Source organism: Camelina sativa, chromosome 17 (genome assembly GCF_000633955.1).
Source record: "Camelina sativa cultivar DH55 chromosome 17, Cs, whole genome shotgun sequence".
Taxonomy (NCBI): Eukaryota; Viridiplantae; Streptophyta; class Magnoliopsida; order Brassicales; family Brassicaceae; genus Camelina; species Camelina sativa.
The window spans coordinates 15,412,480-15,437,959 of record NC_025701.1 but is presented as its reverse complement, the minus strand read 5'-3'; the positions used below and the strand labels follow the sequence as shown (position 1 = coordinate 15,437,959).

The following is a 25,480-nucleotide window of genomic DNA, read 5'->3' as shown; positions in this document are numbered from 1 at the left end:
TGTTGAATCTAGAATTCACACAATGAATTTGTTTGAGTGGGGAACAAATTCACTTAAGATCTCTCTTTAGAAAACTGGATTAAAGCTAGAAAATAAAGAAGGGTTATGATTTCTTGAAGAAGAGGGTAGGGTTTCTCTCAAGAACAATAAAGAAGTAGGGTTTTTGTATTAATTGCTAGATATCTTACAAGGAAGAGGTATTCCTCTATTTATACTTTGTCTTAGATTACAAAATATATCTACTTTCCTTAAATCTCGGATTGAAGATATGGTAAATTTCCTCTTCTGAAGATCAAATCGGATTTTGGAGGCGGTCTCGGGGGTCGGTTNCTTAGGGCTTAAATTTGATATGCATACCGGCTCTAGGTTCCTTTTAGATCGATGGCAACCCGCTCTCCAAGTCGGGACGGCGAGCTGTTATCTTGGCGCTAGAGCATCATTGGAAGCTAAGCGATCTAGGAGAAAAGCTAGGCAGTTGGGCGACCTAGAGAGGTAGTTGACAATTTTGGCGACCTAGAGAGGTAGGTGACAAGCTGGACAACCTGACGAGGTCGGTAACAAGCTAGGCGAACTGGCTAGTTCGGTGACGAGCTAGACGATCTGGTGAGTTCGGTGACGAGCTAGACGACCTGGTGAGTTTGGCCACAAGTTGGGTAGATTGGCAGACTGCTCTGAACTGTCAGCTAGGTAATCTGTTGACGAGCCTGTTCGCTTTGGTTTGCTCGAAAATTGTTTCCAAAGCAGGTTGGTCTGCGTTTTAGGGTTTTAGACACGCTGCACAGAACAGGCAACAACTCTTAGTTCAGAGCTCGGACTCAACCAGGGTCGGTTTTTCCGGAAAGCTGACGTTAAGGGCTATCCGTGGATAGGTTATGCGTAATCTGGGTCATAGTACTTTGTCGGAAAATCGATCCCGAAACTGACTGGTGCGATAAAGACAGATCTGCGTTTTAACAGATTGTATATGTTTGCAGAGAAACAGTGATATCTCTCGGTGGACGGATCCGATCGACGTGAAACCGGATTCTATGGAAAGCTTATTCTCTGGTCGATCCATAGGTAGGTTATTTATAACCTAGTTCGGCGGAGTCGGCTGATAAATCGGCCCCGAGGTCGACTGGTCGGGACCCGTCAGATCTATATTAATTTCAACAGATAGATATCTGTATGCCGCAGTAAGAAGGCGATATCTCTCTGAAGAAAACTCCGATTGAAACGAAATTGAGTTATATGGAAAGCTTATTTTCAGGGCAATCCATAGATAGATTATTCACGACCTGATTCGTTGTACTCATCCGGGAAATCGATCCCGAGGCTGGCTGGTCGAAAACAGACGAATCTATATTTGAAGGATAGAGTATATTGCAGAGAAACTGCAATATCTCTTGGAAGGGAGCTCGGATTGAAACGAAATTTGGTTCTACGGAAAGCTGGTTTCCGAGGCAATCCGTAGACGGGTTATTCGTCTTCCAGTTCGTCGGGAGCTGCCGGGAAATCGCCTTGCAAGGAGGCGGTTTGGATGGTAAAACTTTTGTTGATCTTCTGGTTTGTTTTAGTTTTTGCGGTAGAGAGAAAACGTAGAACTTTGTGTAAGGGTCCCCACAGACGGGGCCAATTGTTGAATCTAGAATTCACACAATGAATTTGTTTGAGTGGGGAACAAATTCACTTAAGATCTCTCTTTAGAAAACTGGATTAAAGCTAGAAAATAAAGAGGGGTTATGATTTCTTGAAGAAGAGGGTAGGGTTTCTCTCAAGAACAATAAAGAAGTAGGGTTTTTGTATTAATTGCTAGATATCTTACAAGGAAGAGGTATTCCTCTATTTATACTTTGTCTTAGATTACAAAATATATCTACTTTCCTTAAATCTCGGATTGAAGATATGGTAAATTTCCTCTTCTGAAGATCAAATCGGATTTTGGAGGCGGTCTCGGGGGTCGGTTGAGTGACTTCGTCGGGCTTCTGCTTATAGGTCCGTTTAGCTGGCCCAAAAGGGGGGTCCCTCGATTTAGTTGATGTGCAGAGTTTATTCGGTTTAACTTTGGTTTAGATCGGTATGTCGTGGGTGCTAAATCCCGCACCAACAAAAACTTTTGGTCATATATGTTTTGTAGCCACGCGACGACCAAGAAGACCGTAAACATAAATCAAGCGTTCACATCACCATTATACAACTTTTGGTCATATAGTTTTGTATTCGCCGACGACTAAGAAGACCTTAAAATAAAAATCATAGATAAGATTTTATTATATGGCACTGATTGAATCTCTTGTTGATGGTGTAATACTGTGACTAACCAAACAAATTAAATTCTCGGACAAAAAACAGGTGTGTAATTTATATCGACAATGTGGACTCTCTTCTCGGCTCTTGTTCTGTTCTTCACCATCATCACAAGCTTCTTTGCGACTCTAACAACATCCACTTCACCAGCTTTACATCCAGATGAATGTATCAACTCAAAAGATTAATTCTTCTAATATTAAAGGTCAACAACATCAATACTTTTCCATTTGCATGTATTATATACTCATAATTTGTGCAGTGAATGCACTTGAGGAGATAGCTACTACACTTGGCATAAAGAGATTAAACCTAAGTTATGGAGACCCTTGCCATTTAGGAACTCTAAAGATGGATGTTGTTTCGAAATCGGAGATAGAAAACATCATTAAGTGTGATTGTTCCTTCAACAACAACACGACATGTCATATTACAGAGTTGTGAGTGTTAATCTTTATTTTGTAGTGTTCTCTAATGAGATATATATTAACTTTTATACTAATTCTTTTTGTTGTACGTGAAAAAACACAGAATTCTCAAGTCCGCGAGTCTTTCAGGAAAACTTCCGCCTGAGTTGGCCAAGCTTCTATATCTCCAGAAGATGTAAGAGTTTTTTTAAAAGAATCCATGATTTGTCAGAGGATATGCACAATCCATGGTTGGTAATTTATATATAAGGGAAAATTAATGCTCAAACAACAACTCAGCCGTTATTTTAGGTCAAAAAATAAGAGTTGTTTTGCTCATATATTTACAAGAGAAATAGAAACAAACTTGTTATGTATCAAGAAAATATGAAGTACAACTTATTATTGTGTTGCTCTTGTTTGCAGAAACTTTTGCAGGAACTACCTCTCAGGCACAATCCCAATGGAGTGGGCTTCATTGCCTTACCTCACTTTCATGTTAGCTCTCTCTCTCTCTCTCTATCTTCTCTCTCCATGATGCTTCTTCTACATGATCCACGAGTAACTTTGACTTTTCCTCACAGCTCGGTTTGCGCAAATCGTTTGTCTGGGAATTTACCTACTGGATTGCAAAACTTTAAGAGTCTGACATTCTTGTACGTCACAAATTGTTTCCTAGCTATACCGGAATATGCCTTTTAATTTTATCTAATACTACGGTTATATGACAATTTGTAGAGGGGTTGAAGCAAACCAGTTCTCTGGCCTGATTCCTAATGAGCTTGGTTACTTAACCAACCTAACAGGATTGTAAGACCATTTACATATAATATTTTAACCATTTTTGAAAATCCATAAGTGTTTTTAGAATGTTATTATGTGAAACTGGGTTTTTTAGGGAACTTGCCTCCAATCAATTTACAGGCAGCCTTCCTAGCACTCTCGCTAGACTGGTTAACCTTAAAAAATTGTAAGTTGTTGATATATATATATATATATATATATATATATATATTAACAATGATAGGTTCTTAGAATCTTTTGGCCTTTTTAATTGGAAATGATCTTCTTGAATATATAATTAGACTGAAAGGCTAGTAGATTTATGAAGTTGATATATCGTTGGAAACTTTGAAGGTGTTCTTTTATTGCCAATGCCACCTATAATTATATATTGACATGGCACCAGTTAATTAGTACTTTTGCGTTGAGAATCTTCCTTGACTTTAGGTATGTTGTCTCTTTTTCTTTTGGTAGTGAATTGATTTGACACATGCATACGAAAGGCTCAAATAAGTGTGTGAATAGATATCCCAAAATAGAGCATATATAAAGTAGTCTAAGAAGATAAGTTTAGCAAAGCTTCAAACTAGTTGTTTGTTTTCATTATGCAGTAGGATATGTGATAATAACTTCATTGGCATCATCCCAGAATATATCGGCAACTGGTCGCGGCTTAATAGGCTGTAAGATTGTCCATGATCGCTAATTCTAATTATTCTCTCTTTCTTATAGTTTTTGTTTTTGTGTCATCTAACATGTTTCAGTTTGATATACAGAGATTTATACGCAAGTGGACTGAAAGGACCTATTCCTGATGCAGTTTCCCGCCTAGAAAATCTTACTGAACTGTAATGATACTATTTTCATTAGATTACCAAAACGAAAATTGAGATATTACTGATGTTTTTAGCGGTATATTCATATGCAGGAGTATTAGTGATACGACTGGGATAAACTTCTTTCCTAATATATCTAGCAAAGTCATCACAAACTTGTATGTGTTTGCAAATGAAGCTTAATTATTCTTCTTCTATTTTTTTTTATTTTTTTTTTTTTTTTGAGAATGTCAAATTTAAGTCTTTGTTCTCGTTTCAGGATTTTGCGGAATGTGAGTATGTCTGGCCCAATTCCTTCATACATATGGAATAAGTCGAACTTAAGAACTCTGTAAGTATTCTTTTCATTTTTGCATGAAATGTTAAAAGACTGTAAATTCAAAGCAAGGTAGCCCAATATTCCACCTACTGAGATGTTTGGGTGAAATATGACATCTTACATTTATTTTAGTATGGCTATTATCAATTAAGTAGGCCCTTCTCCTCTCGAAAATCAGTTTCTACAGAGAGTCAATAGCTCAACAGGTAAAGATTTATGATAAAACTAACTTAGAGGTCATTGGTTCAAGTAACATTGCCCCATAATTTTTTAGTTATTCAAAAAAGAGAGTCCGTTTCTAGGTGTAAATATTGATTTTCTTGGAACACATAAATAAATATCGTAGAGAGACGAAATGGTGTATGACATGATCCAAATATAGGCAAAATATTTACTCATGATTTACATTCATACAAAAAAAGTTCATTTGTTTTGTTCATGTTGTTTGCTGCAGTGACTTATCCTTTAACAAGTTGACGGGTGAAGTTCATGGAATCAAAGTAGCACCATTATATACGTAAGTACTTTAAATGTGAATATCATAGATTACTCCTTGCGGATATATAGTTTAACTTTTTTACATGGTCTTACAGCTATCTGACCGGCAATATGCTTTCTGGAAACATCAATTCTAGTGCTTTCCTCAGCAAGCAATCTAATATGTATGTTTCAAGATTTCTCTTGTTTCTGTGGCTTGAGAAATCTTCATGTAAACTAATATTCTAGTTGGTTCGACATTTGGTGAATTTCTCAGTGATCTCTCTTATAACAATTTCTCATGGTCGTCTAGCTGCCAGGAAAAGAGGTACCTACATAAATATATTTGTTAAATAATTAATCTGCTAATATAGAATTTTGACATTATGCTCTTAATTTCTGTTGAATCAGTAACATTAACACATACAAGAGCTCATATTTGAAAAACAGTTTGTAAGTACAGTCTTGTACCTCATCATCTTGCAAGAATTGATTAAACTTAGTAATCTCTAGACTCTAGCTTTCCAATACGGAACTAGAGACGGTTTGAAAGCGTTGAGCTGATTAGATGCCAAATTACTATGATTGTTTTTGTTATACAGAGCTGGGCTTCTTCCATGCGCTGGTCCAATCAACTGTAGGAACTGTACGTACCTGTATATATTGATATCTTACATGCATGCATTCAATACTTGACATAAGAATTAATATTTATTGTTATTTCTACGTACTATTATCTTACGCTGTTAATTCCCTCCTTTTAACATTAAGAAATCAAACACCCTTTTACTTCTTCTGTTGATGGTGATAATTGTTATGGATTGTAGATCAACGATCACTACATATAAATTGTGGTGGAGAAAGTGTTAATATTACAACCCCTCTGCGTAAAATCACTTATCAAGCTGATAACAGTGAACTCAGAGCTGCTACAAGTCAACACTTCAAAAACTGGGGAGTCAGTAACACGGGTGACTTTGGCGATGATAATGCAGATGAAGATACATACATCACTTCAAATACTTCAGCACTATCTGGAAATTTTCCTGATATATATAAGACTGCACGTCGATCTGCTCTCTCTCTAGTTTATTATGCGTATTGCTTGGAAAATGGGCCATACAATTTAAAACTCCATTTTATGGAGCTTCAGTTTTCAGAAGAAGACCTATATAATCGTTTAGGTAGGCTCATATTTGATGTCTACGTTCAGGTATAGAGTCACTACTTACTGAATACTTGATATTTCTAGTAATCTTTAAAAATAAGTTGTGGAAGATTAAAGTTCATTTTCTTTTTGTCCTTCTTTCTCTTGTTCAGGGAGAATTGTTCTTGAGGAATTTTAACATCAAAGAAGAAGCTAATGGTACTCTAAAGCCTGTTGTGAAAGAAAATAAAGCTGTTAACGTGACGGATCATATGTTAGAGATTAGGTTGTATTGGGCGGGGAAAGGGACAACCCTCATTCCCAAAAGAGGAAATTATGGTCTTCTTATCTCTGCAATCTCCTTGTGTCACAGTAAGTACCCCTTTTCCTCTGTCAAATCTCTGCTTGAGAAAACTCCGGATTCTTAAACTTTAGTATATATATGGTTGCTTTTTTGAGCTTCACTTTCATCTTCTTGATTATACTCGTTTTTTCCTCCTAGCCATAATGTTAATCATCTTTCAAAAATTTCAGGTCTGGAACGACGATGTGGAGGTTGTATATAAATTTTAAAATTACTTTGTTAAAATTATTTTCTGTAGGCCATGTATATGCATGGTTTAATACCTTTTAGTGTTTAATGTGCAGTGGAGATTATAAAACATCAAACTAATTATCCTCTAATTTTCGGGGCAACGGGTGCCTTGGTAACAATACTTATTATCTTGACTTTGGGAATATATGCTCGGAGGAGATACATAAGAGACAATAACACAAGAGAACGAGGTATCACTTAGCAGAGTTCAATTATATACGAAACCATTCTTGGTACACGACTGATTTGTATTCGCATTAGTAATGTTATAATTATGTTGTGATCACATAGACCTGAGAGCCCATGGTCTACAAACAGTTTGCTTTACTTGGAGGCAACTACAAGCTGCAACAAACAATTTTGATGAAGCCAACAAACTTGGAGAAGGAGGTTTCGGATCCGTATTCAAAGTATGTTAAATCAGACACCAAGTTCTTCTCAAACGAAAATATGGCTTTAATTAGTGGTGTACTGATATGAGAAACTAAGTGTAGGGAGAGCTGTCAGATGGGACTATCATAGCAGTCAAGCAGCTTTCTTCCAAGTCAAGCCAAGGAAACCGCGAATTTGTGAATGAGATAGGAATGATCTCAGGTCTAAATCATCCAAACCTTGTCAAGCTTTATGGTTGCTGTGTCGAGAAGAATCAATTGCTACTAGTGTATGAGTACATGGAAAATAACTCTCTTGCACTTGCGTTGTTTGGTAATTTAAAGTCGTTCAGCTTTTTTTTTTGTTTTAAATATGTTTTGAGTCTAATAAAAGTGTACGTATAGGTTATTACATGTAAAGTGATATGGTTTCTCCTTGGTTTACTTCCGTTACCAGGAAAGAGCTCCCTTAAACTAGACTGGGCAGCGAGACAAAAGATCTGTGTGGGGGATTGCACAAGGCCTTGAATTCCTCCACGAAGGATCGATGATCAAAATGGTTCACCGTGACATAAAAGCCCCTAATGTGCTCCTAGACACCGACCTTAATGCAAAGATATCTGACTTTGGATTGGCTAGGCTCCACGAAAATGAAAACACGCATATCAGCACCAACGTTGCAGGAACCATGTAAGTAGTTTTGCATAAACATACCCATGACACATAGTGTGCTACAAGTATTGAATATGTCTTAATTTCTCTTTATGCTGTAGTGGCTATATGGCTCCAGAATATGCGTTACAGGGTCACTTGACAGAGAAAGCAGACGTATACAGCTTCGGAGTTATGGCAATGGAAATTGTTAGTGGAAAGAGTATTACAAAACAGCTGGGAAGTGCTGATAACGTCTCGCTTATCAATTGGGTAACCCTGGAGTGTATATGTTTCTCTTTCCCACGCAGTTAATAGTTGAATCTGTGATTTCTTTTACCATTAAGTTGTTCACATCAAATCTCAGGCGCTGACTCTAGAACAGAGAGGGGACATAATGGAGATCGTAGATCCGATGCTGGAAGGTGAATGCGACAGAAAAGAAGCAATGAGGATGATCAAAGTTGCTCTTGTTTGCACAAATGCAGTTCCTTCGTTAAGGCCATTGATGTCTGAGGCTGTGAAAATGCTCCAGGGAAAGATGGAAATAACACAGGTTCTGTCAGACCATGCTGTGTATGGACACGACTTGAACTTCTCAAAGCTGACGGAGACGAGACCAGAACAATCTTCGATGTCTGGTTATGATCTGTATCCACACAACACAGAATCCACAACTCTAAACTCCACAGTAGAGTTTTCTTCCTCGTCAACGTACTCTTAAACGTTGTGCATATTGCTTTTGTCTCTTGTGATTTTGAGAGGTTTGTGGATCTCATATCTTATTAACTGCAAAGTCATACAACTAAAAGTTGTATGAAACCTTATATTAGCTAGAATGTTTGTAGAATAATAGTATCTTTCCATGAAAGTTTCTTGTGTTTGCTGTGATTTTCCTTTTTGAATGGAATTTTTACCAAGACCAATAGCTCAGGTTACAATGAATGCGACCTTAAATCTGATATGAAAGTTACAAGAGTTTGAATCACACTTTGGGCTATGAACTAGGGAGGGCGAGTGGCTAACCAAGGTGAGGTCATCCTCGTAATTATAGTCTCCTCGGTTTCGGATGGAGCTGAACCGGTTCCTTATGTTTTTATCGATGAGTTTTGCAAGACGAGATATATTGATCTTTCTCTCGATGGGGTTGAGTCAGCTGGCATCAAATGGGAAAAGGGAAGTTGAACTATATTTTAACCAAATCAAGAATGTATATATAACTGCCTCAATACAATTTTATATCTTGTATTGCAAACTAAAGGCTTTAAAAAAGAGAGAAATTATATCGCATTTGGTGTTAAACAACATACGGCCGGGTCACAGAAAAAGAGACATAAAAATAAAAATCAAGTCACATCAGTATTATAACTTGTTGGTCATATATGTTTTGTAGCTGGGCGACGACCAAGAAGAGTAAGAAGACCTTAAAAAGAAAAATAATAGATCAGACGACGACCAAGAAGACCTTAAAAATAAATACAATTATAGATAAGCTTTTTATGATATGGCACTGATTGAATCTCTTTTTTTTTCCCGCAGCACTGATTGAATCTCTTGTAATGGTAATAATGGGACTAACATCGAAAATGTGGACTGTCTTCTCGACTCTTTTTATGTTATTCAGCATCATCACAAGCTTCTTCGCGACTCAAACAACATCCACTTCACCAGCTTTACATCCAGATGAATGTATTAACTCAAAAGAATAACAACATCCATACTTTTCCATATGTGTTATTTATATACTCATAATTTTTGCAGTGATCGCACTTGAGGAGATAGCTACCACACTTGGCATAAAGAGACTAAATCTAAGTTATGGAGACCCTTGCCGTTTAAGAACTCTAAAGATCATACAGGAAGCTGATATTGTCTGGAATCCGGTTATGAACAACACCATTCTTTGTGATTGTAGCTTCAACAATAACACTATTTGTCATATTACAGCCTTGTAAGTGTTATTCTTCTTTTTTTTTTTCCTCTCTCTATTTTCTTTTCTATATTGCACTAATATGAAACAAATACAGAACTCTCAGGAATTCTACTCTTTCGGGGAAAGTTCCACCTGAGTTGGCCAAGCTTCGACATCTCCGGTCAATGTAAGTTCTAGCTACCGGGCAGAATATACAGAACAAATACTTGATTAGTCTTACTCTCAAGGCTTAATAAATTTACAAGAAATTGATTTTAGAAAAATAATTAAGCTTCGGTTGTTTGAATTTGATTATGTTGGTTAAGAAACAATCAGTTTAAAACTTTATTTGATCAATCCACAAAAAAAAAAAAAATGCAAGAGAATAATTAATCCTCAAGAGAGCCGTGAGAAAAGTTTCCATAACGCTCTTCTTTGCAGTGACTTATACCGAAATTACCTAACGGGCAAAATTCCAATGGAATGGGCTTCGTTGCGATACCTCACTTTCATGTTAGCTCTCTCTGTTTCCTCTCTGTGATGTTTTCATCTCCATGATGTTGCGAGTAATAACTTTGGCTTTTGTCCCAGCTCACTCTCTGCGAATCGGTTGTCTGGGAATTTACCAACTGGGTTACAAAACTTCAAAAATCTAAAATATTTGTACAATTTCAAACTAACATTTTCCCATCTATGGTTATGTATAATTATGTTCGTTTTGATTAGATGTCTAATATTACAGTAATGTGATCAAATTTTTAGTGGGGGTAATCAGTTTTCTGGTTCGATTCCTGATGAGCTTGGTAACTTGACCAACCTAAAAGTATTGTAAGCCAGTATATCTTTCATATATATGAATTAATTCTTTGGTTTTATGGAATTTTTATTTATTTTTTCATTATGTTTTTATTTGTTAAACCGATTTTTGCAGGTTTCTTTCGTCCAATCAATTTTCAGGAAGCCTTCCTAGCACTCTGGCTAGATTAGTAAACCTTGAGGAATTGTGAGTTGTATTTGTAAATTGAAAATTTCAAAAGTTTTTTTTTTGCCTTGTTAACTGGATACGCTGATTTTTGACTAGACTGAAATCACAGTCAAATTCACTGAGTTTTCAGAGGAGGAGGCACATTTTTCTGGAAGCTTTCAGGAACAAATCATTTTGTAGATTATACTGAAACGTGTATTTAACTAAAGCTTTTTTGCTAAGCCTTTCCTTCACTTTATACATGCATGGTTACTTCGTAGTATGTGTCGTTTGGTAGCAAATTAATCTGTTACTTTCAAGACACGCTTACTTAACTTAAGTGTGTGGAATGATTGTACGTAACACCTATAAACCAGTTCAAGAAGATCAGTTTTCCGAAGTTCTAAATTAAATTAGTGGTTTGTTCTCATTTTGTAGTGTGATATGTGACAATAACCTTACTGGAATCATCCCAGGATATATTGGCAATTGGTCTCGGCTTAAAAAGCTGTTAGTTTCTCTTCCATCACTAACAATAGATTTTCTTTTTGTTTATTTCTTCCTACCATCTAACATATGTTGGTTTTGATTAACAGACATCTTTATGCAAGTGGACTGAGAGGACCTATCCCCGATGGAGTGGTCAGCCTAGAAAGTCTTGCTATACTGTACTTCACTACCTTCAATATATTACTAAAGGGCCATTAAAATGACGACGATGGTGTTTAAATGTTAGATTAATGATTTTTTCATGCAGGACCATTAGTGATACAACTGGGATAAACTCCTTTCCAAATATATCCAGCAAAACCATCAAAACCTTGTATCCATTTTCCACTGAAGCTTATTTTTTTTGTCTTCCTAATATTAGAAAATTTCAGTCTAATGTCTCCACTCTTGTTCCAGGAGTGTCGGGTCCGATTCCTTCTTCCATCTGGAATATGCCGAACCTAAATGTTCTGTAAGTTCCTTTTTTTTATGAGACTTTGTAAATTGTAAACTTATCCGAACTCGGTTGTATAATGTGTTACGTTCCACATCTATCTACTGAAGATACTGCGTATGCGTAAATTTTGTCTTTAAATTTAGTAGGATATATGAATTTTTATGTGTAAATTCTAGAGAGAAAAAATAGTAGTAACATTTTGTGAGAGCGGATATCCAAGTATCATGATATGTTTAAACCTGAAAAAAAAATCTTTATGTATGTGTATATTTGCAGAATTTATATATCAAAATAGTGTCCCATAGATAGCTAAAGTTACAGGCGGAATATTTTTTCTCACTGTAATAGCAAGCTAGCTTGTTCAATATGTTCTACGTACGTAGTAAGGACTTCCTATGCCTAGATATGTATAGTCATAACAACATTTAATTTATATGTTTGGACTGAGTGAAATCAAAGATTGTCAGTGTCATAAGTAAGCACATGCATGAAAACTTTTGTAAGAGCAGTATGCAAATAAGAAATGATCTTTTAAAAGATTTACTCTCTTTTCTTATGCAAACAAATAGAATATCTGGTACAATTACGTTTTGTACCAAATAATATTTACAAATTGTTTGTTGTAGTGATTTATCGTTTAACAAGTTGACTGGTGAAGTCCAAGCAATACAAAGAACACCCAAATATAGGTAAGTACTGTCACTGCATTCCAGGATTGAGTATTTTAAAGTGATGACGACCTTTTAATGTGAATACCGCTTAATATTGGTTCAAATTGTTCTTTCAGCTATTTGATAGGCAACATGCTTTCTGGCAAAATTGAATCCGGTGTTTTCCTTAAGAGCAAATCTAATATGTACGTGTTAGGATTTTTCTTTTTTTTTTTGTATGGCTTTTGGTAATTTTTCGTCATGCATGCAAACTAATCTTTCTTCTTGGTTTTTTTTATATTTGGTGAATTTTCATAGTGATCTTTCTTACAACAATTTTTCATGGTCTTCAAGCTGTCAGGAAAAAAGGTATGAACACAATCTTGGTAGATAGGATACATCTTCTATATATATGTTAACCTGCTCATGATGAAGTTTTTGTTGTTTCAGTAACATTAACACATACAGGAGCTCATATTTGAAAAATAGTTTGTAAGTAGAGTCTTCTGCCTTATCTTGCAACAAGAATGTATTAAACTTAGTAAAATTATTGCTTTCCAATAGGGCAATAGAGTTGGTGTACTACTGATTACATGTGTAATTACTATGATCGTTTTGTTATACAGAGTTGGGCTTCTTCCATGCGCTGGTCCAATCAACTGTAGGAAATGTATGTACAATACATGTAATATCTTATTGTTATTTCTACTATCTAGTTACTACGTTAATTTCTTCCTTAACTTTCAGAAATATTAAACACCTTAATTTTTTTATGTTGATTGTGGTTTTCTTTATGGATTATATTGTAGATCAGCGATCACTACATATAAACTGTGGTGGAGAAACTGTAACTATTACAAACTCATTTGGTAAAATCACTTATCAAGCTGACAACAGCGAAACCACTGCCGTAACAAATCAACACTTGGAAAACTGGGGAATCAGTAACACGGGTCACTTTACCGATGATGGAAGCGATGATGACGCATACGTCATTTCAACTAGTTTAAAATCATCTGGAGATTTTCCTGATATTTATAAGACCGCACGTAGATCTGCTCTCTCTCTAGTTTATTATGCGTTTTGCTTAGAAAATGGAGCATACAATGTGAATCTTCATTTTTTGGAGATTCCGTTTTCAAACGAGGAACTATACAGTCGTCTCGGTAGGCGCATATTTGATATCTATGTTCAGGTGAAGCGTCACATTATTTTACTTAATAAAGTTTTCATTTAATCATCTTTGAAAATAAGTTCCATGGAAAATTGAAGTATCATTTATTTTTGTCCTTTGCTTCCCCCTTAGGGAAACTTGTTTTTGAAGGATTTTAACATTAATGAGGAAACTAATGGGACCCTGAAGCCTGTTGTGAAAGAAGTGAAAGATGTTAATGTGACGGATCATTTGTTAGAGATTCGGTTGTATTGGGCGGGGAAAGGGACAACCCACATTCCAAACAGAGGATATTATGGTCCTCTCATCTCTGCAATCTCCTTGTGTCACAGTAAGTACCCTCAACTGGCTTGAGTACCCCAACTCTATCCAAATTAAAGGCAGTTGGTTTGCTCTCAACTGTCTATTATTTCAGATTAACACTTTTTCGTATATGATTTTTTTTTCCCTTCATCTACTTCCAATCATAATATTTGTTTTTATACTTACAGGTCAGGAGCTACACTGTGGAGGTCTATACTACATTTATAAAGATAAGTTTCTGTAGTTGCTATATATATTTAAACTTTAGGTGTCTCATTTGCAGCGGAGAAAACAAAACATCACACAAAATATCTACTATATTTCGGAATAACGGGTGCCTTGGTGACAATTATTATCTTGGCTATGGGATTATATGCTCTGAAAATATACAGAGGATACAAGAACATGAGAGAAAGAGGTATCGAAATTAACAGCGTATATGAATCCATTCCTCATGTATATATGCTCATAGCATTTACTGATGAATCTCTCTTGTGGACCTGATCATATAGAAATGAGATCCCAGGGTCTGCAAACGGTTTGCTTTACTTGGAGACAACTGCAAGCTGCAACAAACAATTTTGATCAAGCTAACAAACTTGGAGAAGGAGGTTTCGGATCCGTATTCAAAGTACGTAGTACTGAAAAATATGCCAAGTTCTTCTCAGATATAGATACCTGAGATGTTTTGGGTTTCTGATATGAGACACTTAATGCAGGGGAAACTGTCGGATGGGACTATTATAGCAGTCAAGCAGCTTTCTTCCAAGTCAAGCCAAGGAAACCGCGAGTTTGTGAATGAGATAGGAATGATCTCAGGTCTGAACCATCCAAACCTTGTCAAGCTTTATGGATGTTGTGTGGAGAAGAATCAATTGATGCTCGTGTATGAGTACATGGAAAACAACTCCCTTGCTCTTGTGTTGTGTGGTAATTTAAAGTCATTCAGCTTTTATTTTACGTTTTGAGTTTAATTCAAGTGTTAAGTGATACTATTTCTCTTTGGTTCACATCCACCATTGCCAGGAAAGAACTCTCTGAAATTGGACTGGCCAGCAAGACAAAAAATATGTCTTGGAATAGCAAGAGGGCTTGAATTCCTTCACGAAGGATCGATGATCAGGATGGTTCACCGTGACATAAAAACCAGTAACGTTCTTCTTGATGCCGACCTTAATGCAAAGCTATCTGACTTTGGATTAGCTCGGCTCCACGAAGAAGACCACACTCACATTAGCACCAAAGTTGCAGGAACCATGTAAGTCAGTAAGTGTAATAATTGTATTAAGTTTTAAAACCACACCGTGGCAGACGAAAAATAACATAGTCTTTGTTTTTCTTATAACGCAGGGGATATATGGCTCCAGAATATGTATTATGGGGCCAATTAACAGAGAAAGCAGACGTGTACAGCTTCGGGGTTGTGGCAATGGAAATTGTTAGTGGCAAGAGTAATACAAAACATAAGGGAATATCTGAAAACGTCTCGCTTATCGATTGGGTAAACATGGAGCTAGCTTTTCTTTCTCATTAGCCCCCTATATATTTTTTTCTGGGCTGAGGAGTACATCCTCTCAGGCTTTTATGTGGTCTCGTCCCAAGCGCCACTCGAACCAGCTACATCTAGACTTTTGCCAGATATTTTTATCAGCTGAGCTATTGGCTTTTGGTATATGCACATTTTATAATGTTTTTACATTTAATCTCAGGCGCTGACGCTACAACAAAAAGGGGACATATTGGAGATTGTAGATCCAATGCTGGAAGGTAATTTCAACAGCAAAGAAGCCGTGAGGATGATCAATATGGCTCTTGTTTGCACAAATTCATCTCCTTCATTGAGACCAACAATGTCAGAGGCAGTGCGAATGCTCGAGGGAGTGATGGAGATAACACCGGTTATGTCAGATCCTGGTTTATATGGACAAAACTGGTGCTCAAAGCTGAAGAACATTGATACAGATGGTAGCTCCAGCACGTCTGGTATGACCGATCAAATAACAAGGACAACGAAATCATCTGTTTCTGGTTATGATCTCTACCCGTTATACCCAGAATCCATTATCCAAAACTCCACATCAGAGTCTTCTCCATAGTCATTGTAATATTAAAACCTGTTTACATGCTTTATCTCTGATAAGTGGCTTGTGAGATTATACTTCAGTTAACTACGTAGCTATATCCTATACTAGTAGTCACTCCTTACTATGCACGGATTTAGTTTTCATTGTTTTTGGATATTTTTTTATGATTTTGGAGATTGTTAGTTAAGACAATACTAAGTAAATAAAAATATTATGTGAGATTTGAGATATAGTATGAAGGTTAGTAAAATGTGTATCTTTCTATTAATAAGGAAAATTGTAATTAAGCCGCATATAGTATAGAAATTTTATTATTTAATTGGATAATAAATACACTAATTTTTATATCAATTTCTATTTATTAGGTAAATGTAATTTATACTTCTTCCGGTTTTTTACTTGTGGTTAAACTATTAAATTTTCTGTTTTACCTTGAATTAATATATTTTATAAATATTTCATTGGTCAAAACTTTAAACAGCATGGATAAACTGGAATATTAACTAAACATTTTTATTGAAAACCTACAACGACAACTAAATTAAAATAGAGGGAGTATTTCATTGTTATAGGAGCCACATAAACTATGCAAGAGTTATAGATATGCAATCATTACATATTAATATATTTTCTTATATATGTAATATTTCTAAATGTTATTATTAATCATTCATTGCATTACTATAAATATTATGAAAGTTACAAAAATGAGAGTTAGTACAAAATATGGGATTGATGAGATAGAATAGGAAAGTTAATAAAAAAATGTGTCAGTTTTATAAAAATACAATATTGTGAATTAATAACTAAAATTGTCTATTTTTTTTTAAATATATATTCAAGAGTTATATATTATAAATATAGACATATGAAAGGGCGGTCTTAGCTAATCAAATCATGAATTTAAATATATATTCACTTCTCTCTTTAAACAGAAATATATACAGTTATCTCTTTATTACAAAAAAATATATACAATTCTCATTTAGCTATTTAGAAATTATATATTAAAATATACTTTAGTTTATTATTATTATTTTTTTTGTCAACCATTTGGCCACAACAGACCAGCCCATTAGCTAAATCTCTATATTCGTATGGAGCGAAACTCAATCTATGGTGTGATGGTGCCTTGTGCATTAAGGACTTACCATTGGTTTTGTGTAAATAGATTATAAATGATATAAAATAATGTAATATCAAGATCATGTGAATTATTTATATTAAAGTGTCGAAATAAAACAGCCAATTATTACTCGACATTATTTTATACAACCCAAATATATATATTATAATCTTATATCCTTAAACTATTTAATCATCAAATTATTTGTTAAGAAAAAAATTTATTATGTAAATTCAATTGAATAAATTTGTTACACTAAAAATTTAAAGAAACAAAATGACACTTGTCAAAGAAGAGAGCATCAAATGACAATGTTTTGGAGCTTACCAAAACAAAATTTTACTTTAGTATTAAATAATATAGTAATGTTTATTTCAACTCTTACTCTAAGAATCTAAGCCAATCATCATTATATATTAAAATTCTTTTTAAATCAAATACACATACAATTATTTATTTTCTTTTATAAATATTTTAAAATGATTGCATAAATCATCAAAAGATGAACAATAGTAAAAATAATTTACATTTTTGGAAAAATTATTCAAAACTTAGTAAGATAATTATCTTCTAAAGTTAGAAACTTCCCAAAAATGGATGATCCGAACGACGATACTATTGTTACCAGTGTTTTGTTGTTCGTTGGAAATTGAATTGAGAATAGAAAAGAAAGTAAATGTTTTAGTTTTCACAATAATCTGAAAGAGGATGTGTTTGTATGGTAATAGGTTTTTTTTAGAAAACCAAACTTTACAGAATGTTTGAGCCTTTAAGAGAGAAAAGGGATTGAGATGAAATATTAATGATCATAAATTCGCAAGTGTTTAAAAATAATAAGTTAAAAATGAGAAGTAATATAAACAAAAATGAAAATTGAGGAAAATAGTGGGTAGATATAAGGCAATGCATAAAATGATGGTATTATTTCAAATCAAAACATAACTAATTATGTTCATAATTTATTCTGAAATTCCTAATATGAAAACTTATAAATTTTATATAATTCAAAAATACCATGACGTTTGAAATAATAAGTGTGAACCGAACAAAATAATTATAGAATTAGATTAAAATATCTCACAATCTTACGTAATAATCTAGAAAGTAAGCTCAAAAATTTAATTTTATATAAACAATTATTTAAAAAGTTAAACTAATTTACTTAAATAATATCATCCCACCATCTTACTTAAATTTGATTCCGCTTGTGCCTGTAAAAATTAAATAAGATTCAAACCTAGAAATTAAACCCAAGAATTCAAAATTGTAAATTTAATTTAATGTTGGTTTAGTTCCGAGATAAACCAACCACACACTGATATAAGGTGGCTCTAGATTTTTGGAGGTTGTATATGTTTCTGATTAAAAAGGGAGGAATGAAATGTTGATTTTTTTTTTTTTGGTTTTATGGGTCTGTAGTTAATTAGGTCCAAACTATAGTTAATTAGGTCCAAACAAAAAAAATACAGGTGTCAGATAAATAGTAAGCCAAGTGTCATCTCCTTAACAAAAGTTGAGAAAAACTTTGTCTTATTATATAAGATAGGAACAAATGTCTTTTTGGATGTTCAATAATATTCATTGATTCGTCCAAGTGACCAGGTTTTGCAAACATTTTAGCGACACTGTGATAGTATTCGTGGTATGTATGATTCCAAATTCCCTGTACATATATATATTCTCTCCACATAGATTCACAATGCAGTGATCCCTCATAAGAATCTCCTCGCAATACAATTTGTTGCTTCATTACCATCCCCGTCGGTTGACAAATTAATCACCAAGTTTCTGAATTCATATATCTCAGGCATTTTGTCGACATCTTCAGTGTTTCATATCAACAGATCCGTAACCAGAATTGCGAGAGCTACCATCAGAAGGAGAAAGCAGAGCAATGATGCATTCATGAAGAGCCGTTGCTTCTTCTAAAGCTTCTGCTACATTACATAATTTCGCTAACGTTAAAAGTCTGATATATATACCATAACTCCCACCCGAGGTTTCACTTTTATTTTCCAATAAATATTTGACATGAAAGCCAACGCATTTCGGAAGTTGTGCAGATCAGCAGATGCTAGATGAAGAGAGTAAAGAGATCATATCATATCAGTTGTACGGTGGTGACTTGCTCTTGAAGTCATCGTGTGATTATAGAGCCGTCGCACAACATATTGGGGCCACAAACCCATGTTAAGGCTGATTTTTTAGTGGACCATATTGTTCTCAAATAAAAGTTTGAAGATTGAATATAAAGAATATCTTTCTTTATTACTTAAGAAAACTCTCTCAAAAACTTAAGTCTCTCCAATCTCTCTCACAAACTCATAAGTTATGTCACACCTTGACATCTCCTTATATATAAACTTTTAGTCCTAAACCTATTAGGAAACACCTTGTGTCTAGATAACTCCTAAACACTTTGATCCTTATCTCTTAACCATTGCCCGGTTGGATAAGGATTCCCACATTTCTTCAAGTTGACTTCATGCTTAAGCCAACAATCTCCCTTCTAAGCTTGAAGTCTCTCACTCCAATCAATTCTCTCATTACCTTGAACTTGATTCTCCCAAGAGGTTTTGTTAAAATGTCTGCCTTCTGTTTTTCACCAGGAACATGTTCAACCTCTATCTGTCCATTCTCTACACACTCTCTAATAAAATGAAATATGGTGTGTATATGTTTACTGCGTCCATGAAATACTGGATTTCTTGGAAGAGCTATTGCAGACTCATTATCGATTCGAACAATTACCTTCGCACACGCCAACATTGTGATCTCGCTCAATAACTCTTGGAGCCAAATCGCTTGTCTTGCTGCCTCAGTCGCAGCCATGAACTCTGCTTCACAAGAAGACAGAGCAACTGTGTCTTGCTTTTGTGAACACCAAGTAATCAGACTTCCACCGAGATAAAACACATGTCCAGTCGTGCTCTTCCCGTCATCAGGGTCCACATTGTGACTACTGTCACTATAACCAACTAACCTTAACGTCTCATTGGAAGAACACTTGAACATCAACCCAAACGAAGTGGTTCCTCGCAAATACCTGAGACATTGTTTTAATGCAGCTCCATGCGACTCTTTTGGGGCCTGCATATACCTACTTAAAACTCCAACACAATAAGACAAGTCAGGCCGTGTGTGAAGTAGGTATCGCAGACAGCCTACAATTCTCCTGTAGTTCGTGCCATCAATGTCTTTCTCCTTTTCTGATTTCGACAGCTTAATACCATCGTCCATTGGTGTCTCTACCGAGTTACACTTGCTCATACCAGTCTCCTCCAGAATTCTTAGTGCATATCGCTCCTGACTCAGAGTTATCCCATTATGATTTTGGCAAACCTCAATACCTAGATAGTAAGTTAACTTACCGAGATCACTCATCTCAAACTTCAAAGACATTTCCTTCTTGAAATTCTCTACAACCGATGTACTTGATCCTGAAACAAATATGTCATCGACATATACTGCAACAAGTAGAATTTCTTGACCCACCTTTTTCCGGAACACTGATGGTTCTTTAGTGCACTTTCTGAACTGGAGTCCTTTAAGAACCTGATTAAGCTTCTCATTCCAAGCTCTCGGAGCTTGCTTCAAGCCATACAAGGCTTTATGGAGTTTGTACACTTTATCTTCACTCCCTTCTACAATGAAACCATCAGGTTGCGAGACGTAAACTGTTTCCTTCAATTCTCCATTGAGAAAAGCTGTTTTAACATCTAGATGATGTATCTCCCATCCCCTTGAAGCAGCAAGACTTATGAGAAGTCGGATTGTCTCTATTCGAGCCACTGGAGCAAACACATCTTCGTAATCAATTCCATACCGTTGTACGTACCCCTTTGCTACCAGCCTAGCCTTATATTTATTTATAGATCCATCAGAATTCCTCTTGAGCTTAAAAACCCATTTTAAGCCTATAGCTTTAGCACCATGTGGTAAATCAACGAGACTCCAAGTATTATTCTTAGAGATCGAACTCATCTCTTCCTTACAAGCTGCTAACCACTGTTTTGACTCTCTTGCTTCACTAAAGTCTCTTGGTTCATTATCCACACACATTAGCAGCTGTTCTCCTTTGATCTCTGCCAATAATATATAATCATTGAGATATTTAGGTCTGGTCACCACTCTCGATGATCTTCTTACCACTATCTGTTCCTCATCAGCTTCGTTCCCTTCTTGCTCAACTCCTTCTTCGTCATGATCAGACTCTGCATCAGTTAGTTCATCACTCGTATTTGCAGGTTCTGCATCATTCTCCTCTGTTGCAGGTTGTTCTAACATGTTGCTGTTTTGATCAATTCCTCTGATCCCATGATTGCCAAACACTCCAAGTTGTATTTTGAAATCTCCAGCTCTACTCTGTTCTTGAGTAATCTCCCTCCAATACCATCCTTTAGTTTCGTCGAAGACAACATCTCTACTTACCACTATTCTTTGAGTTATTGGGTCTAAGAGTCGATACGCTTTTGTTCCTGGTTCCACTCCTAAGTGCACTAGCCTTCGCGATCTGTCATCAAGTTTCTTAAGATGCGGAGTGTCCACCTTTGCATATCCGATACAGCCAAAAATCCGCAGATGTTCGATAGTTGGTGTCTTGTTACGGAACAATTCATACGGTGTCTTGTCCTTAACAGCTCTTGTAGCAATTCTATTTAGCAAATAAGTCGAATGCCTCACAGCTTCTCCCCAAAGATGGTTCGGAATACTCATGTGTTTCATAATACTTCTGGTCATCTCCATGAGAGTCCTGTTTCACCTTTCAACCACTCCGTTCTGCTGTGGTGAGTATGGAGCTGTGAGATGACGTCTTATCCCTGATTCTTCACATTAAGAATTAAACTCAATCGATGTGAACTCTCCTCCTCTGTCTGTTCTAAACGTTTTAATCTTCTCTCCCGATTCTTGTTCTACAACAGACTTGAACTTCTGAAATTTAGAGAATGCATCACTCTTTTCTTTTAACAATATTGTCCACATATATCTTGAGTAATCATCTATGAGAACAAAGATATATCTGTTCCCAGCGGCTGCGCTTGGTGTGATTGGTCCACACAAATCTCCGTGAATCAATTCAAGTTGTTTGGTAGCTCGAAACAGAGTTGCCTTGGGGAACATTTGTCTCGTCTGTTTTCCCAGTAAACATGAAGTACAAACTTCCTTCTCTATCTTGACTTGTGGAACCCCTGTAACTATCTTCTTTGTATCATCGACCTCATTGTCTCAAGGTTTATATGCCCCAATCTTGCATGCCATTTGTTAGACTCGCTTAGCACCTTTACACTTAAACACATGTGGTCTTTAATGTTCATGCGAACCTTGTACAATCGATTCCTTGACCTAGTAGTCTTAACAACTAACTTCCCATCTGTATCGTGCATAGTTAGGTCTTCTCCTCGCATTCGTACATCAAAACCAACCTCAGTCGCCTGTCCAAGGCTAATAATACTGCTCTTCAAATCAGGAATGTAGTATACGCTAGACATAGTTCTTTCTTCCCCATTCATATCGACAAACTCAATAGATCCATTCCCTTTTATATCCACGCGAGAGTCATCTCCAAACCTCACTTTTCCAGTAATAGTAGTATCCAAAGATGAAAAATACCTGCGGTCTCCAGTCATATGATTGCTAGCTCCATTATCAAGGTACCACACATTATCCTCCTTAGTATCTGTCTCATACTTCTTTGGATCAACCTTTTTCTCATTCAAAAATACAATCTCATGCATCATGAGCTCATCTGCTTCTTCAGTGTCTTTTATATCAGTTTCTTGAGTTTCTTGTAGCTTGAGCAATCTGTCTGGACACTCTGACGCATAATGACCAAGTTTATCACATCGAAAACACTCAACTTTTAAAAAATCTCTTGCTCCGTTAAATCTCCCACGGCCTCTTCCTCTAAATCGTCCTCCGCGACCCCTGCCTCGATACCCTCCATAGTATCCTCCATTGAAGTCACGATTTTGTTCAAAACGGTTTGATTGTGGTGCTTGAGGCTCCGAATTTGTGTACATCAATTTATTTTGATCTTCAAGGACCTCTTCTTCTTCTGCAATACGTTCTTCGTAAGCCTTCATGCGACCAACAATGTCTGCAAAACTTGTTTTGTTCAGATCGAGCACTTGCTCTAAGGAAGCAACCATGTGTATGTATTTTTTCCGAGGGAGACACTTAAGAAAATTTTTGACAAGTTTCGATTCCTCAATATCCTCTCCTAGAGCAGCAGATTTAGATGAAATAGCAGATAGATTCCCAGCAAAATCGTCAATAGTCTCTGAATCTTTCATCTTGATCCGGTCGAACTCTGCCATCAAAGTCTGCAGTCTGGCTTCTTTCACCCGCTCTGCCCCAACATGACGAGACTTTATGGCATCCCATACCTTCTTTGCTGTGTCTAGCTCTCCTACTTGCAGTATCAGAGACTCGGGGATGGACTGGAAAAGTAACGCCATGGCGAGGTCATTCATATCCTCGTCCTTGTCCTCTGTTTCGATAGCATCCCATACTTTGTTTACTCTGAGAAGTATCCTCATGCGCATGGCCGAGACAGTGTAGTTGCTCGTGCTTAGCATAGGACACTTGATGGAAGAAGGTCCTCCTCCTTCCTTTTGTTTGCTCGTTGATGTCTCTGTGTCATCGTTCTTCATCATCTTTTCTTCCTTGCTCTGATACCAAATATTGTTCTCAAATAAAAGTTTGAAGATTGAATATAAAGAACACCTTTCTTTATTACTTAAGAAAACTCTCTCAAAAACTTAAGTCTCTCCAATCTCTCTCACAAACTCATAAGTTATGTCACACCTTGACATCTCCTTATATATAAACTTTTAGTCCTAAACCTATTAGGAAACACCTTGTGTCTAGATAACTCCTAAACACTTTGATCCTTATCTCTTAACCATTGCCCGGTTGGATAAGGATTCCCACATTTCTTCAAGTTGACTTCATGCTTAAGCCAACAGACCAAAGAAAATAAAAATAAAAATTGTTAGAAACAGAGGTGATTGGGCTCGAACACAGACCTCTATTACTTTTTAAATGACTTTTACCACTGCACTAACAAACATATTATGAAAGGCTGAGAAACTAGATATTATTTTATGGCCGCAAGCACATACTTCATCAGCCTGTGCTTGGGGCCGGCTATCGTGGCAATTAAGGCCTTGATTGTTAGTGTATATAAATGAGCATATAGATTTTAGAAAGCCAATCACGTTTTGTTTAGAAAGCATAAAGGGAGCATAAAAGGCTTTAGAATGCTCTACAGCCCAATGCTCCTAAACGAAGCATTTCCCAAGCATAATGGTTTTAAAGTTATTAAAATACAATTTTACCCTCATTAAACACTTAGAGTTTACTATATTTGTATATTTAAAATATCTAATTTTGTAATTTTATGTCTAAATGCTAACAGTTGTACCAATCACATATCATTGTTAATAAATAATAGCATACAACTTATGCATCATACTGCTCATGCTGCATAATGCTAATGCTTCACTAACTGTTGTTCCAATCAAGGCCTAATAAGTTATACGTACCCTTCTATTTGTTGGCTACAATGGGCTCAAAAGAAGTGTGAAATTAGGGCTCCATCATTCTGGCTGCAAATGGCCAGGGTTTTATTTTGATCAATATGTTCTAAAATATACTTTAAATCTTATTTTCATTTTATTCTTACATCGACATAAACACTTAAAATTCTTTATAAAGATAAAAACTTGACATTGATATCCATAAGGTACACTTCTAAGTTCGAACCAGTGGCTGATCCATAAATATTTGTTATTTGGCCAAAATCTATACTAAATAAAAATAGGAGCTTATATCCTAAGACTGTCCACGTAGAATTAAAAACATATAATCGGGGTTCGACATGTCACTAATTAACATTTTTTAAAATTTTCAAAATTTTCTATATTAAAATTTTTTTAAAACGACCAATCGCGATCAGACAACTCAATATTTAACATTTTTGAAATTATGTTAAATTTCTATATTAAAATACTTATAAATAAGTGAATTTAAACCGTCTCACATCGGCTAGAAAAATTTATACAATGGTTGAGAACCATTATAAATAAGATTAATATGCTTCCAACTACGAATGAGCACGAAGCTTGATTTATCAAGCGTCCAAATTTTGAAATTTTAAAAGTTTAAAATATTATAATTATTGCAACTTTTCAAAAGTTCAAATATTATCATTATTCTCTCCTACGAAGGCGATGAAAACGGCGACGGCTGATCTAGATTTCTAAATGGATCGTAATGTATTCTCTTTGGATTGTTATCGGGTTTTTTCTGGTCTCCTGGATCTTTAAATCTTCCTTTTTCTCTTGGCTCATCTGGAGCGTATGGAAAGAGATTATTGGGTCTCACAGTGATGTCCAAATCTTCGCTTGGAGATATGGTTTTAATTTGGTATCCTGGGTTTCTATGG

The 25,480-nt window shown here is 35.7% G+C and overlaps 2 protein-coding genes and 1 pseudogene across 2 annotated transcripts; 2 read left to right on the top strand and 1 right to left on the bottom strand.

The window, feature by feature from the left end:
- LOC109125198 lies at positions 2,292-8,704 on the top strand (annotated as a pseudogene).
- On the top strand, positions 9,297-16,097 carry LOC104759519 (probable LRR receptor-like serine/threonine-protein kinase At1g29720). Its single transcript, XM_019239080.1, has 24 exons — positions 9,297-9,561; positions 9,634-9,823; positions 9,900-9,971; positions 10,226-10,297; positions 10,376-10,447; positions 10,547-10,612; positions 10,716-10,787; positions 11,187-11,258; positions 11,345-11,416; positions 11,506-11,709; positions 12,321-12,383; positions 12,482-12,550; positions 12,663-12,713; positions 12,795-12,836; positions 12,971-13,014; positions 13,154-13,539; positions 13,651-13,849; positions 14,010-14,030; positions 14,105-14,239; positions 14,334-14,452; positions 14,541-14,751; positions 14,848-15,079; positions 15,172-15,322; positions 15,531-16,097. Exons 1-24 carry the CDS (start codon positions 9,432-9,434, stop codon positions 15,915-15,917), a joined length of 3,132 nt encoding a protein of 1,043 aa, XP_019094625.1. The 5' UTR covers positions 9,297-9,431; the 3' UTR covers positions 15,918-16,097.
- Positions 22,227-23,687, bottom strand: LOC104759517. The gene has a single exon (XM_010482429.1). The coding sequence runs from the start codon at positions 23,685-23,687 to the stop codon at positions 22,227-22,229; it is 1,461 nt and encodes a 486-aa protein (XP_010480731.1).